Source organism: Microchirus variegatus (assembly GCF_963457635.1).
Source record: "Microchirus variegatus genome assembly, chromosome: 10".
Lineage (NCBI taxonomy): Eukaryota > Metazoa > Chordata > Actinopteri > Pleuronectiformes > Soleidae > Microchirus > Microchirus variegatus.
This window is the reverse complement of record NC_139811.1, coordinates 14,879,856-14,897,983: the sequence shown is the minus strand read 5'-3', so window position 1 is coordinate 14,897,983 and position 18,128 is coordinate 14,879,856. Positions and strand designations below refer to the sequence as shown.

Genomic DNA, 18,128 nt, shown 5'->3' with positions numbered 1-18,128 from the left:
TGTGACCATGTTTAGAAAAAAAAAGTTTGGTCCAAAATTTGACAAAAACGTCATACTATACAATGTCGTCCAAAATTTGGAAAAAAAATTTAAAAAAATGTGTGGGTCCAAAATTTAACAAAAACATCATACTATACTATGTCGTCCAAAATCTGACAATTTTTTTGAAAAACATTTTTTTGGTCCAAACCTTGACAAAACGTCATACTATACTATGTAGTACGTCATACTATACTATGTCGTCCAAAATGTGACAATTTTTTTGAAAAACATTTATTTGCTCCATAATTTGACAAAAACATCATACTATACTACGTAGTCATCATACTATACTATGTCGTCCAAAATCTGCCAATTTTTTTGAAAAACATTTTTTTGCTCCATAATTTGACAAAAACTCATCCTATACTATGTAGTACTTCATACTATACTATGTCGTCCAAAATGTGACCATGTTTAGAAAAAAAATTTGGTCCAAAATTTGACAAAAACGTCATACTATACTTTGTCGTCCAAAATCTGACAATTTTTTTGAAAAACATTAATCTGGTCCAAAACTTGACAAAAACATCATACTATACTATGTAGTACGTCATACTATACTATGTCATCCAAAATGTGACCATGTTTTGAAAAAAAAGATTTTGGTCCAAAATTTAACAAAAACGTCATACTATACTATGTCGTCCAAAATCTGACAAATTTTTTGAAAAACAGTTTCTTGGTACAAAACTTGACAAAAACGTCATACTATACTATGTAGTACGTCATACTATACTATGTCTTCCAAAATGTGACAATTTTTTGAATAAAAATTTTGGTCAAAATCTGACAAAAATGTCATACTATACTATGTCGTCCAAAATGTGAAAACAATTTTGAAAAACAGTTTTTTGGTGCAAAACTTGACAAAAACGTCATACTATACTATGCAGTACGTCATACAATACTATGTCTTCCAAAATGTGACCATTTTTTGAATAAAAATTTTGGTCCAAAATCTGACAAAAATGTCATACTATACTATGTCGTCCAAAATGTGACAATTTTTTTGAAAAACAGTTTTTTGGTCCAGAACTTGACAAAAACGTCATACTATACTATGTCTTCCAAAATGTGACCATTTTTTGAATAAAAATTTTGGTCCAAATCTGACAAAAATGTCATACTATACTATGTCGTCCAAAATGTGACAATTTTTTTTTAAAAACAGTTTTTTGGTCCAGAACTTGACAAAAACGTCATACTATACTATGTAGTACGTCATACTATACTATGTCTTCCAAAATGTGACCATTTTTTGAATAAAAATTTTGGTCCAAATCTGACAAAAATGTCATACTATACTATGTCGTCCAAAATGTGACAATTTTTTTGAAAAACATCTATTTGCTCCATAATTTGACAAAAACATCATACTATACTACGTAGTCATCATACTATACTATGTCGTCCAAAATCTGCCAATTTTTTTGAAAAAGATTTTTTTGCTCCATAATTTGATAAAAACTCATCCTATACTATGTAGTACTTCATACTATACTATGTCGTCCAAAATGTGACCATGTTTAGAAAAAAAAATTTGGTCCAAAATTTGGCAAAAACGTCATACTATACTTTGTCGTCCAAAATCTGACAATTTTTTTGAAAAACATTAATCTGGTCCAAAACTTGACAAAAACATCATACTATACTATGTAGTACGTCATACTATACTATGTCATCCAAAATGTGACCATGTTTTGAAAAACAGTTTTTTGGTGCAAAACTTGACAAAAACGTCATACTATACTATGTAGTACGTCATACAATACTATGTCTTCCAAAATGTGACCATTTTTTGAATAAAAATTTTGGTCCAAAATCTGACAAAAATGTCATACTATACTATGTCGTCCAAAATGTGACAATTTTTTTGAAAAACAGTTTTTTGGTCCAGAACTTGACAAAAACGTCATACTATACTATGTAGTACGTCATACTATACTATGTCTTCCAAAATGTGACCATTTTTTGAATAAAAATTTTGGTCCAAAACTTGACAAAAACGTCATTCTATACTATGTAGTTCGTCATACTATACTATGTCGTCCAAAATGTGACAATTTTTTTACAAAAACGTCATACTATACTATGAAGTACGGCATACTATACTATGTCGTCCAAAATGTGACCATTTTTTTTAAAAATTTGTTTTGGTCCAATATTTGACAAAAACATCATACTATACTATGTTGTCGAAAATCTAACAATTTTATGAGGAATTTTTGTTTGGTCCGATAGGTCATACTGTACTACGTTGTCCATGAAAACTCTTTACGAGACACCATTGTTGCATCCTGGGTTTGATCCAGAGAACCTATGATCCAAAGGCAAGAGCCCTAACCACTACACCAACCGTGGACCCTTGCAACACTTTCCTCCGAAAATTTGACAGAAACATCATACTATACTATGTCGTCCAAAATGTGACAATTTCTTTGAAAAACATTTTTTTGGTCCAAAACTTGACAAAAACGTCATTCTATACTATGTAGTTCGTCATACTATACTATGTCGTCCAAAATCTGCCAATTTTTTTGAAAAACATTTTTTTGCTCCATAATTTGACAAAATCTCATCCTATACTATGTAGTACTTCATACTATACTATGTCGTCCAAAATGTGACCATGTTTAGAAAAAAAAAATTTGGTCCAAAATTTGACAAAAACGTCATACTATACTTTGTCGTCCAAAATCTGACAATTTTTTTGAAAAACATTATTCTGGTCCAAAACTTGACAAAAACGTCATACTATACTATGTAGTACGTCATACTATACTATGTCATCCAAAATGTGACCATGTTTTGAAAAAAAAGATTTTGGTCCAAAATTTGACAAAAACGTCATACTATATATACTATGTCGTCCAAAATCTGACAATTTTTTTGAAAAACATTTTTTTGCTCGATAATTTGACAAAAACATCATACTATACTATGTAGTATGTCATACTATACTATGTCATCCAAAATGTGACCATGTTTTGAAAAAAAAATGTGATCCAACATTTGACAAAAACGTCCTACTATACAATGTCGTCCAAAATCTGACAAATTTTTTGAAAAACAGTTTTTTGGTGCAAAACTTGACAAAAACGTCATACTATACTATGTAGTACGTCATACTATACTATGTCTTCCAAAATGTGACCATTTTTTGAATAAAAATTTTGGTCCAAAATCTGACAAAATATGTCATACTATACTATGTCGTCCAAAATGTGATTTTTTTTTTTTTTAAGTTTTTTGGTGCAAAACTTGACAAAAACGTCATACTATACTATGTAGTACGTCATACTATACTATGTCTTCCAAAATGTGACCATTTTTTGAATAAAAATTTTGGTCCAAAATCTGACAAAAATGTCATACTATACTATGTCGTCCAAAATGTGACAATTTTTTTGAAAAACAGTTTTTTGGTCCAGAACTTGACAAAAACGTCATACTATACTATGTAGTACGTCATACTATACTATGTCGTCCAAAATGTGACAACTTTTTTTGAAAAACAGTTTTTTGGTGCAAAACTTGACAAAAACGTCATACTATACTATGTAGTATGTCATACTATACTATGTCTTCCAAAATGTGACCATTTTTTGAATAAAAATTTTGGTCCAAAATCTGACAAAAATGTCATACTATACTATGTTGTCCAAAATGTGACAATTTTTTTGAAAAACTGTTTTTGGTCCAAAACTTGACAAAAACATCATTCTATACTATGTAGTTCGTCATACTATACTATGTCGTCCAAAATGTGACAATTTTTTGACAAAAACGTCATACTATACTATGTCGTCCAAAATGTGACCATTTTTTTGAAAAATTTGTTTTGGTCCAATATTTGACAAAAAACATCATACTATACTATGTTGTCGAAAATCTAACAATTTTATGAGGAATTTTTGTTTGGTCCGATAGGTCATACTGTACTACGTTGTCCATGAAAACTCTTTACAGAAACACCATTTTTCATCCTGGGTTTGATCCAGAGAACCTATGATTCAAAGGCAAGAGCCCTAACCACTACACCAACCGTGGACCCTTGCAACACTTTCCTCCAAAAATTTGACAGAAACATCATACTATACTATGTCGTCCAAAATGTGACAATTTTTTGAATTAAAATTTTGGTCCAAAATTTGACATTAATGTCATACTATACTATGTTGTCCAAAATGTGACAATTTTTTTTATAAACAGTTTTTTGGTGCAAAACTTGACAAAAACGTCATACTATACTATTAAGTACATCATACTATATTATGTCTTCCAAAATGTGACCATTTTTTGAAAAAATAAATTTGGTCCAAAATTTGGCACTTTTTTAATTTTTAGGTTTTTGTACAAAATTTCACACTAACGTCATTCTATACTTTGTCCTCCAAAATTTGAAAAATTTTTAGAAAAAAAAGTTTGGTCCAAAATTTGACAAAAACGTCATACTATACAATGTCGTCCAAAATTTGGAAGAAAAAAAATTAAAAAATGTATGGGTCCAAAATTTAACAAAAACATCATACTATACTATGTTGTCCAAAATTTGACAAAACCATCATACTAAACTATGTCGTCCAAAATCTGACAATTTTTTTGAAAAACATTTATTTGCTCCATAATTTGACAAAAACATCATACTATACTACGTAGTCATCATACTATACTATGTCGTCCAAAATCTGCCAATTTTTTTGAAAAAAATTTTTTTGCTCCATAATTTGACAAAATCTCATCCTATACTATGTAGTACTTCATACTAAACTATGTCGTCCAAAATGTGACCATGTTTAGAAAAAAAAATTTGGTCCAAAATTTGACAAAAACGTCATACTATACTTTGTCGTCCAAAATCTGACAATTTTTTTGAAAAACATTATTCTGGTCCAAAACTTGACAAAAACGTCATACTATACTATGTAGTACGTCATACTATACAATGTCATCAAAAATGTGACCATGTTTTGAAAAAAAAGATTTTGGTCCAAAATTTGACAAAAACGTCATACTATATATACTATGTCGTCCAAAATCTGACAATTTTTTTGAAAAAAAAATTTTTGCTCGATAATTTGACAAAAACATCATACTATACTATTTAGTTAGTCATACTATACTATGTCATCCAAAATGTGACCATGTTTTGAAAAAAAAATGTGATCCAACATTTGAAAAAAACGTCTTACTATACTATGTCGTCCAAAATCTGACAAATTTTTTGAAAAACTGTTTTTTGGTCCAAAACTTGACAAAAACGTCATACTATACTATGTAGAACGTCATACTATACTATGTCTTCCAAAATGTGACCATTTTTTGAATAAAAATTTTGGTCCAAAATCTGACAAATATGTCATACTATACTATGTCGTCCAAAATCTGAAAAAAAGATGTAAAAAGTTTTTTGGTGCAAAACTTGACAAAAACGTCATACTATACTATGTAGTACGTCATACTATACTATGTCTTCCAAAATGTGACCATTTTTTGAATAAAAATTTGGTCCAAAATCTGACAAAAATGTCATACTATACTATGTCGTCCAAAATGTGACCATTTTTTGAATAAAAATTTGGTCCAAAATCTGACAAAAATGTCATACTATACTATGTCGTCCAAAATGTGACAATTTTTTTGAAGAACAGTTTTTTGGTCCAGAACTTGACAAAAACGTCATACTATACTATGTAGTACGTCATACTATACTATGTCTTCCAAAATGTGACAATTTTTTTGAAAAACAGTTTTTTGGTGCAAAACTTGACAAAAACGTCATACTATACTATGTAGTACGTCATACTATACTATGTCTTCCAAAATGTGACCATTTTTTGAAAAAATAAATTTGGTCCAAAATTTGACAAAAATGTCATACTATACTATGTCGTCCAAAATCTGACAGTTTTTTTGAAAAACAGTTTTTTGGTGCAAAACTTGACAAAAACGTCATACTATACTATGTAGTACGTCATACTATACTATGTCATCCAAAATGTGACAATTTTTTTGAAAAACATTTATTTGCTCCATAATTTGACAAAAACATCATACTATACTAAGTAGTCATCATACTATACTATGTCGTCCAAAATCTGCCAATTTTTTTGAAAAACATTTTTTTGCTCCATAATTTGACAAAAACTCATCCTATACTATGTAGTACTTCATACTATACTATGTCGTCCAAAATGTGACCATGTTTAGAAAAAAAAATTTGGTCCAAAATTTGACAAAAACGTCATACTATACTTTGTCGTCCAAAATCTGACAATTTAAAAAAAAAAACATTAATCTGGTCCAGAACTTGACAAAAACATCATACTATACTATGTAGTACGTCATACTATACTATGTCATCCAAAATGTGACAATTTTTTTGAAAAACATTTATTTGCTCCATAATTTGACAAAAACATCATACTATACTAAGTAGTCATCATACTATACTATGTCGTCCAAAATCTGCCAATTTTTTTGAAAAACATTTTTTTGCTCCATAATTTGACAAAAACTCATCCTATACTATGTAGTACTTCATACTATACTATGTCGTCCAAAATGTGACCATGTTTAGAAAAAAAAATTTCGTCCAAAATTTGACAAAAACGTCATACTATACTTTGTCGTCCAAAATCTGACAATTTAAAAAAAAAAACATTAATCTGGTCCAGAACTTGACAAAAACATCATACTATACTATGTAGTACGTCATACTATACTATGTAATCCAAAATGTGACCATGTTTTGAAAAAAAAGATTTTGGTCCAAAATTTGACAAAAACATCATACTATATATACTATGTCGTCCAAAATCTGACAGTTTTTTTGAAAAACAGTTTTTTGGTGCAAAACTTGACAAAAACGTCATACTATACTATGTAGTACCTCATACTATACTATGTCTTCCAAAATGTGACCATTTTTTGAATAAAAATTTTGGTCCAAAATCTGACAAAAATGTCATACTATACTATGTCGTCCAAAATCTGACAGTTTTTTTGAAAAACAGTTTTTTGGTCCAAAACTTGACAAAAACGTCATACTATACTATGTAGTACGTCATACTATACTATGTCTTCCAAAATGTGACAATTTTTTGAATAAAAATTTTGGTCCAAAATCTGACAGAACTGTCATACTATACTATGTCGTCCAAAATGTGACAATTTTTTGAATAAAAATTTTGGTCCAAAATTTGACAGAACTGTCATACTACATACTATGTTGTCCAAAATGTGACAATTTTTTTTAAAAACAGTTTTTTGGTGCAAAACTTGAAAAAAACGTCATACTATACTATGTAGTACATCATACTATACTATGTCTTCCAAAATGTGACCATTTTTTGAAAAAATAAATTTGGTCCAAAATTTGACAAAAAGTCATACTATAATATGTCATCCAAAATCTGACAGTTTTTTTGAAAAACTGTTTTTTGGTCCAAAACTTGACAAAAACGTCATACTATACTATGTAGTACGTCATACTATACTATGTCGTTCAAAATGTGACCATTTTTTGAAAAAAAAATTTGGTCCAAAATTTGACAAAAACGTCCTACTATACTATGTCGTCCAAAATCTGACAGTTTTTTTGAAAAACAATTTTTTGGTGCAAAACTTGACAAAAACGTCATACTATACTATGTAGTACGTCATACAATACTATGTCTTCCAAAATGTGACAATTTTTTGAATAAAAATTTTGGTCCAAAATCTGACAAAAATGTCATACTATACTATGTCGTCCAAAATGTGACCATTTTTTGAATAAAAATTTTGGTCCAAAATTTGACAAAAATGTCATACTATACTATGTCGTCCAACATGTGACAATTTTTTGAATAAAAATTTTGGTCCAAAATTTGACAAAAATGTCATACTGTATACTATGTTGTCCAAAATGTGACAAGTTTTTTTAAAAACAGTTTTTTGGTCCAGAACTTGACAAAAACGTCATACTATACTATGTAGTACGTCATACTATACTATGTCGTCCAAAATGTGACAATTTTTTGAATAAAAATTTTGGTCCAAAATTTGACAAAAATGTCATACTATATACTATGTCGTCCAAAATCTGACAGTTTTTTTGAAAAACAGTTTTTTGGTGCAAAACTTGACAAAAACGTCATACTATACTATGTAGTACGTCATACTATACTATGTCTTCCAAAATGTGACCATTTTTTGAAAAAATAAATTTGGTCCAAAGTTTGACAAAAAGTCATACTATAATATGTCATCCAAAATCTGACAGTTTTTTGAAAAACTGTTTTTTGGTCCAAAACTTGACAAAAACGTCATACTATACTATGTAGTACGTCATACTATACTATGTCGTTCAAAATGTGACCATTTTTTGAAAAAAAAATTTGGTCCAAAATTTGACAAAAACGTCCTACTATACTATGTCGTCCAAAATCTGACAGTTTTTTTGAAAAACAGTTTTTTGGTCCAGAACTTGACAAAAACGTCATACTATACTATGTAGTACGTCATACTATACTATGTCGTCCAAAATGTGACAATTTTTTGGATAAAAATTTTGGTCAAAAATCTGACAAAAATGTCATACTGTATACTATGTTGTCCAAAATGTGACAATTTTTTTTAAAAACAGTTTTTTGGTGCAAAACTTGAAAAAAACGTCATACTATACTATGTAGTACATCATACTATACTATGTCTTCCAAAATGTGACCATTTTTTGAAAAAATAAATTTGGTCCAAAATTTGACAAAAAGTCATACTATAATATGTCGTCCAAAATCTGACAGTTTTTTTGAAAAACTGTTTTTTGGACCAAAACTTGACAAAAACGTCATACTATACTATGTAGTACGTCATACTATACTATGTCGTTCAAAATGTGACCATTTTTTGAAAAAAACAATTTGGTCCAAAATTTGACAAAAACGTCATACTATACTATGTCGTCCAAAATCTGACAGTTTTTTTGAAAAACAGTTTTTTGGTGCAAAACTTGACAAAAACGTCATACTATACTATGTAGTACGTCATACTATACTATGTCTTCCAAAATGTGACCATTTTTTGAAAAAATAAATTTGGTCCAAAATTTGACAAAAAGTCATACTATAATATGTCATCCAAAATCTGACAATTTTTTGAAAAACTGTTTTTTGGTCCAAAACTTGACAAAAACGTCATACTATACTATGTAGTACGTCATACTATACTATGTCGTTCAAAATGTGACCATTTTTTGAAAAAAAAATTTGGTCCAAAATTTGACAAAAACGTCCTACTATACTATGTCGTCCAAAATCTGACAGTTTTTTTGAAAAACAGTTTTTTGGTCCAAAATTTGACAAAAATGTCATATTATACTATGTCGTCCAAAATGTGACAATTTTTTTGAAAAACAGTTTTTTGGTCCAGAATTTGACAAAAACGTCATACTATACTATGTAGTACGTCATACTATACTATGTCTTCCAAAATGTGACCATTTTTTGAATAAAAATTTTGGTCCAAAATCTGACAAAAATGTCATACTATACTATGTCGTCCAAAATGTGACAATTTTTTTGAAAAACAGTTTTTTGGTCCAGAACTTGACAAAAACGTCATACTATACTATGTAGTACGTCATACTATACTATGTCTTCCAAAATGTGACCATTTTTTGAATAAAAATTTTGGTCCAAAATCTGACAAAAATGTCATACTATACTATGTCGTCCAAAATCTGACAGTTTTTTTGAAAAACAGTTTTTTGGTGCAAAACTTGACAAAAACGTCATACTATACTATGTCGTCCAAAATGTGACAATTTCTTTGAAAAAAATGTTTTTGGTCCAAAACTTGACAAAAACGTCATTCTATACTATGTAGTTCTACATACTATACTATGTCATCCAAAATGTGAAAATGTTTTGACAAAAACGTCATACTATACTATGTCGTCCAAAATGTGACCATTTTTTTGAAAAATTTGTTTTGGTCCAATATTTGACAAAAACATCATACTATACTATGTTGTCGAAAATCTAACAATTTTATGAGGAATTTTTGTTTGGTCCGATAGGTCATACTGTACTACGTTGTCCATGAAAACTCTTTACGAGACACCATTGTTGCATCCTGGGTTTGATCCAGAGAACCTGTGATCCAAAGGCAAGAGCCCTAACCACTACACCAATCGTGGACCCTTGAAACACTTTCCTCGGAAAATTTGACAGAAACATCATACTATACTATGTCCTCCAAAATGTGACAATTTTTTGAATAAAAATGTTGGTCCAAAATTTGACAAAAATGTCATACTATATACTATGTTGTCCAAAATCTGACAGTTTTTTTGAAAAACTGTTTTTTGGACCAAAACTTGACAAAAACGTCATACTATACTATGTAGTACGTCATACTATACTATGTCTTCCAAAATGTGACCATTTTTTGAAAAAATAAATTTGGTCCAAAATTTGACAAAAATGTCATACTATACTATGTCGTCCAAAATCTGACAGTTTTTTTGAAAAACAGTTTTTTGGTGCAAAACTTGACAAAAACGTCATACTATACTATGTAGTACGTCATACTATACTATGTCGTCCAAAATGTGACACTTTTTTGAAAAAAAATTTTGGTCCAAAATTTGACAAAAACGTCATACTATACTATGTCGTCCAAAATCTGACAGTTTTTTTGAAAAACAGTTTTTTGGTGCAAAACTTGACAAAAACGTCATACTATACTATGTAGTACCTCATACTATACTATGTCTTCCAAAATGTGACCATTTTTTGAATAAAAATTTTGGTCCAAAATCTGACAAAAATGTCATACTATACTATGTCGTCCAAAATGTGACAATTTTTTTGAAAAACAGTTTTTTGGTCCAGAACTTGACAAAAACGTCATACTATACTATGTAGTACGTCATACTATACTATGTCTTCCAAAATGTGACCATTTTTTGAATAAAAATTTTGGTCCAAAATCTGACAAAAATGTCATACTATACTATGTCGTCCAAAATCTGACAGTTTTTTTGAAAAACAGTTTTTTGGTGCAAAACTTGACAAAAACGTCATACTATACTATGTCGTCCAAAATGTGACAATTTCTTTGAAAAAAATGTTTTTGGTCCAAAACTTGACAAAAACGTCATTCTATACTATGTAGTTCTACATACTATACTATGTCATCCAAAATGTGAAAATGTTTTGACAAAAACGTCATACTATACTATGTCGTCCAAAATGTGACCATTTTTTTGAAAAATTTGTTTTGGTCCAATATTTGACAAAAACATCATACTATACTATGTTGTCGAAAATCTAACAATTTTATGAGGAATTTTTGTTTGGTCCGATAGGTCATACTGTACTACGTTGTCCATGAAAACTCTTTACGAGACACCAGTGCTGCATCCTGGGTTTGATCCAGAGAACCTGTGATCCAAAGGCAAGAGCCCTAACCACTACACCAATCGTGGACCCTTGCAACACTTTCCTCCGAAAATTTGACAGAAACATCATACTATACTATGTCGTCCAAAATGTGACAATTTTTTGAATAAAAATGTTGGTCCAAAATTTGACAAAAATGTCATACTATATACTATGTCGTCCAAAATCTGACAGTTTTTTTGAAAAACAGTTTTTTGGTGCAAAACTTGACAAAAACGTCATACTATACTATGTAGTACGTCATACTATACTATGTCGTTCAAAATGTGACCATTTTTTGAAAAAAAAATTTGGTCCAAAATTTGACAAAAACGGCATACTATACTATGTCGTCCAAAATCTGACAGTTTTTTTGAAAAACAGTTTTTTGGTGCAAAACTTGACAAAAACGTCATACTATACTATGTAGTACCTCATACTATACTATGTCTTCCAAAATGTGACCATTTTTTGAATAAAAATTTTGGTCCAAAATCTGACAAAAATGTCATACTATATGTCGTCCAAAATCTGACAGTTTTTTTTGAAAAACTGTTTTTTGGTCCAAAACTTGACAAAAACGTCATACTATACTATGTAGTACCTCATACTATACTATGTCTTCCAAAATGTGACCATTTTTTGAATAAAAATTTTGGTTCCAAAATCTGACAAAAATGTCATTCTATACTATGTCGTCCAAATTTGACATCTTTTTTTGAAAAAAAAAATGTTGGTGCAAAACTTGACAAAAAACTCATCCTATACTATGTCGTCGAAAATTTGACAATTTAAAAAAAAAAAATTCTGGTCCAAAATTTGACAAAAACGTCATACTATACTATGTTGTCCAAAATTTGACAAAAAAAATCATATGTTAGTATGTTGTCCAAAATGTGTGTGTTGCATTATTGGGTCAAAAATCAAATCAAGTCCTCATAACATAAATTACTACATTTAAAGATGAGGACATGCATTAAAGTCAGGCTGAGGTTATTTTTCGGAAATTAATGAAGTCATTATAATGTCCTCTGAAGTCATGGAAACCCGTGTGTGTGTGTGTGGGTGATTGCCCGTGTGTGTGTGCTCCTTCTCCATCATCCACAGCGCCCTTTACCTCCCTCCAGGGAGGTCTCTTTAAAGCCTCTAGCGTTCCCCAGCCACCAAACTGGACCTGGAAATGACCCCGTACATCTGGCAAAATTACAACCACTGACATTGACAGCTATCCTATTTGACACAGGCCAGAATCCAAATGAATTCGGTTCTCCCTGTGGCCAGTCGCTGGCTGTCAGACTCCAGCGAAACTACAAAGAGAAGTCGAGAGAGGTGGTTAGAGATTCACAGTGTGATGGAGGGGTGTATGTATCTAATGTGACAAGTCAAAATAAGGGGGGAAAAATGCCATGTCCCAGTGTTGGTGAGGAAGAGATGTCACTCATGTAACACATGATATCATTGGAAGCCACTCGAGAGGAGGATGTGCATGCATTGGTTAACGCAGGGGAAATTCTGACCAATTTCCGCCCCCTGTCCCCCTCCTCTTGCAATGATTAGTGTTTACAATCAGCAGATGCGAATTGGAATGTGGTGACAGCTCATCAATCACATTTCAGCCGCATTCCGTCGGCACGTGCAGGTAGATAGATATATCGCACAGTCAATTTCACACTCAAACACATCGTCGCGCCACAGCTATATGGGACACATTAATAATGTGCAGTTCACGCCGTCATGCCGTCTCCACTGGACTACTGTAATTCCCTCTACATTGGTCTCGACCGGTCGGCTCTCTGAGGCTTGCAGGTTGTCCAAACTGCTGCTGCTCACCTTCAGACAGGGACAAAATGGAGAGAGCATTATCACTCGTGTTCTAGCTTCTTTACACAGTCTATTTTGGGAGTCATTTTAAGGTCTTATTGCTTGTTTCAAGTGTTGTAATGGCCTGGCACGTGCACCTGAAGAGCTCTTCAAGCCACACACTCAAGGCAGAGCTCTGAGGTCAGCCGAACAGCTGCTCCTGCACGTGCCGAGATAACGGCTCAGGGAACAGAGGCAATAGAGGGCTTTTCTGTTGAAGCCAGCTCCTAAACTGTGGAGCAGCCTTTCTTTACACGTGAGAGCTGTTTCAAAAACATCTTTTGACTCATTGCCTCTTACTAGCTTTTACCATTATTAGGCATGGACTTATAGTTATTTCATCCATCTATCATCTACTTTATCCTCCACATGAGGGTCGTGGAGGAAGCTAATGTGCTAATCTCAGCTGACATAGGGCACACCCTGGACAGCCCCCCCAGTCCATTGTCCATTGCATTCTTCCCAGATGTTGCGTCCAACATTGCAGCATGAAAACAGCAGCAGAAAAGACATGAAAGACAAGACACAGAAACTCAGCAGCGACTCACAGCTGCAGAATCAATCGGTATCCGCAGTATGGAACACCACCTGTTTAACCAATGGATATGGATATTTTACAGCTGTGCCAGAGCCTGAAGCTTTCACCAAAACCAGGAATGAGCATCTTATGTCCAGCCAGGCCTTGTTAGCTGACGTGTTGGTCAGCAGTCAGACATGACATGATGAAAGCCTGGAATGCTAAGAGACGGACACGAAAGATGTAGAGCCTAATTACAGTGAATTCCTTATTGCATGTGCAGAAAGTGCACGCCATTATTTGGCTCACGGCCCTGAATGCCTGAGTTCACCGGGTTTGTTGTGTTTAACAGTCCAGAGAGGTGGATACAGCCTCTCTGCCTCTCTCCATCACCAAATTCTTCTCCCGCAACCAATACAAAAGAGAGTGATTAATTAGAATGGCCTGCAACAATAAAGGGTCCAAATAAATTTGTCATCACTGGTGCTGAAGGCTTCTCTCGCTCTCTCACTTGGTATGGTTCATTAAAGATCACATTGCTGTTTTCCTCGCCCCTTAGATCTAATGTTCTCACATATATCAAATACTGTCCTCAATACTCAAGAGGATAAACTCAATTTGTGGCCAGTGGTGGTGGCAAGACCAGCAATCCCCATCTTTGATTAAAGAAGTAATCAGCGGTGCTGGTGAAGTTCCCTCATTATATATTCCGATCACTCAGTCTTTGCACTGGAATCTTGTTGATGCCATTTAATAGCAGCACAGAGCAGAGAGGGAGAAAGCACTGCCATTACTTTTAAGGAGCTGTTTGGTTGTGACAGCAAGGACGTGAGTTGGGATCTCCCTCTACTGGGTTTTCTGGAGAACTACTGCTGAGGCTTCAGTTCAACACTTCTGTCTCACTGTCAAACTGTCCGTGTGTCACAGGGCGTCACACACTCACAGTGTTGTACTGTAACGAAGTACAAATACTACTTCATTCACATGCTTCAACATGGGGTTGAGTGTCTTGCTCAAGGACACATACAGACTGGCAGAGCCAGGAATTGAATCCACAACCTCCTGGAAACTTGAATTTGAATTTATTGGACAATGGTTTAAATGTAACGGACATTTGTTAACATTTAAAAGTTACGAGTTGATATGTACTAACATGAGAGGACAAATGATACCGATATGGTGTCATATTTATGTGTTCATTTGCCAATATATTAAGCCAGTTTTCGTTTTTTTGTTTTCCTCTTTTTAATAAAACACAAGAGTTTATCATCAAATTAATAAACCTATATCTCATTCCTCATCTACATTTTGTGTCAGCACTACAGAACACATATACACATACATATTTTGAATAAAAGCCCAAAAAAATATTGAATAGAAAAAAAATGGTGGAATGGAAGAGATAAATATTCATAAGCAGCAAAAAGGAACATCTATTACTACTGTGACAATGCTTTAGCCCAGAAAATTGAATCAATTTCTGTTTGCTGTTTTTAAATATTAAATATATTTAACAGGAAATCAAATGAGTGAACTCTTGAATAAACTTCCGCATGAACTTTTGGACTAATTAAATAAACATTTGTACCAATTGAGCTGCTACACTGACTTATCTGTCTACCTCGAATTGTGTTCGCACTCCCACTGAGTATTACATTATTCATACACAACATCCTTACATTTCCTCATCGTTGACTTCAAAATTATAAGCAATATAAGCCATTTACTAGTTTGAAAATTCAAAAAAGTGTGAATAATTGAATGCACACAATCTGTGTCATCTGTGCCGAATGAAATTAATTTCACCTCAATTGTACATACTGGAAATGACAGTAATCTCAGCCCGGGTTACACGGTGGTGTAGTGGCTAGCACTGTTGCCACACAGCAAGAAGGTTGTCAGTTGGAAACCCAGTTTGGCTGAGGACGTACCCCCACAGTGTGGTGTGTTGTCCTGTGCGGTGCTGTTGAGTGAACAGTAGGTGGCAGTGTTATTATCAGCCAGCATTTTGGAGTCTCTGACACAGAAAGGAAGGAGGAGGAGGAGGAAGGAGGAAGGAGTGTTTCTGAAAGGGTGTGTTGTTGTAGCTAAGCTTCTGCTTCCTTCTGTTTGACACAACATTCTTGGTAAACAGTTTAAAGCGAGAAAATCGAACCAGGTTGTTCAGGTTTGTACTTTGAATTTTGCTTAATTATCAAAAAGTACAGTTAAATATGATATTTGTTGTAGTCAAGGAAGCTCACTCTGCAAATGCTAACTTTTTTGTAATAAGACTCCAAAGGGAGATCTGACTGTTTTGAAGCATTACCGGGTAATGACTGACTTAGGTGTTCTGGTGTTGTTCCTCGCGCGCAGGGAGGAGATGGAGAACAAAAGCAGTGTGATTGACTTCCAGCAGCTGCAGGAAAGATGGTCCACGCAGATAAAACGTCTCTATGTTGACTCACAGCCCCTGGTAACCCCTGCTATTATTATCAGCTGCTCTTAATGTGTTGCTTTACTTCCTTCGTTTCCTCCCACCTGACATGACCACTTGTCTTCTTCAGATATCACAGGCGATGAATTCGAGATGTGGACTGTACCTCAGCAGCCATCCTTTCTTAGCTCTCGCCGTGATGCTGTTCACCGCCATGGCTGCTCTGCCTGTGGGTCTTTTCCTCATCTTTGCGCTTGTCACCGTTATTATGTCGGTAGTGAGTTTTGTTTTCTTTGAGGGTAGGTGTTTGTGTGTCAAAATCAGCCCTTGTTTTGTGATCCTGCACCTATTGTATTTATTTTAATTTGTTGTTTTAAGTCACTACACACTTGTCCTCTGACGTTTTCTTTCAGTGTTCGTGTTGTTTGCGGGAACGCTGACTTTACTGTGCGTGCTCTCGGGCCTCGCAATCTTCTCTGTCACTGTTTCATTCATCTTGATGGCTTTTTATACCTCCATCTCCAACATCCTCCTGTGTTATCCACAGCTGACAAAGGTAATGAACTTCTCGTCATTTTTTGTTGTGATCCCAATATGTTAGTATTTTTTGTTAGCGATCTATTATCAATTGATCCTACGTACTGCAGCTTTAAGATGTCGAGTTGGGTGAATATCATCATCATCACAGTTTCTCACTTAGAACATGACCTGGTTCTATGATTATGTGTGCAACATCCATCTATATCTTCTAGCCAAAACTCTACAACAGTAATACATGTGTACTACAACACATATAACACATAGATAGTAAACGTCTCACACTAGTTTATTTTCTGCTCTTACAGCAAGTCCAGGAACAGGAGAACGAGAAGGACCAGGACCAAGGGGAGAAGGAGAAGGACCAAGAGAAGGAGAAGGACCAGGAGAAGAAGGAGAAGAAGGAGAAGGACCAGGAGAAGGATAAGTGAGGGAAATGCTGTAGCAGTTCTCTTCCTCTTCTCTCAACTTTCCCCTTCAAACATACAGGAGCCTTGAATAGGCACCTCTGAGTTGAGGTGGTCGGGATTCAAATGGTACAGATTTGAAACAGAGTCATTGCTGTTGTAATCGATTTTCCGAGCTTAGTAAACAGAAGATGTCAATTATTAATGCTGTTACTACATTGAAACTGAGCAGTAGCTACGTTTAATTAATATGTGTCTTTGTGGCTGTTGGCTACGATAAAGAAAAATGAATGTTTGACTGTTTTTTGGGGGGGGCCAGGAAGTGTACAAAGTCTGAATTTCCCTTTCAACTGCCACCAAATTGTATCATAGATTGCATATTTGTATTATCATACATATATTTATTTGACCTATTTATGGTGTACTGTATTATACGATATATGTGCATATATACAGTATCTCCTTTCTATTTAAGAGAATGATGTGTAAAGATATGTAAACACATCTGTTACTGAGTGTGATTTTCCTTTTAAAATGCACTGCGACACAATGTTAAATGTTACTGTGTTTGCTGCCACCTTTTTAAAAGAGCACAATGTTTTGCATCTGTAATACAAGCTTTCAATAAAAGCTCATGAAAATGAACTTTTGCTGTGGTATTCTGTCTTTAAAAAAACAAAAAAAAGAAACCTTGACGATAACCTTGAGCAATGTGTTCTTTTTGAATTTTTAGAAATTACCATACAAAAGATATCAACGAAAGCATCTTAAATAAAACATATTCCTGTGAATGCAATTCAATCAATGGCAAGGCGTTTTAACATTTAATAGTTAGACTGGATATGTATTACAGATCTGTAATTCAATTCTTCCTAGTCCTAGTCAAAAAGTGCATTTCAGATATACACAATGACATTCTTCCT

At 33.3% G+C, this 18,128-nt stretch overlaps 1 protein-coding gene across 1 annotated transcript; it reads left to right on the top strand.

Annotated features, from left to right (window-relative positions):
- The first annotated feature begins 15,904 nt into the window (after positions 1 to 15,904).
- Positions 15,905 to 17,777, top strand: LOC310932709 (lipid droplet assembly factor 1-like). Its single transcript, XM_083896047.1, has 5 exons — positions 15,905 to 16,012; positions 16,201 to 16,300; positions 16,392 to 16,560; positions 16,675 to 16,817; positions 17,107 to 17,777. The coding sequence occupies exons 2-5, from the start codon at positions 16,208 to 16,210 to the stop codon at positions 17,227 to 17,229; spliced, it is 528 nt and encodes a 175-aa protein (XP_083752173.1). The 5' UTR covers positions 15,905 to 16,012; positions 16,201 to 16,207; the 3' UTR covers positions 17,230 to 17,777.
- The last annotated feature ends 351 nt before the right edge of the window (positions 17,778 to 18,128 follow it).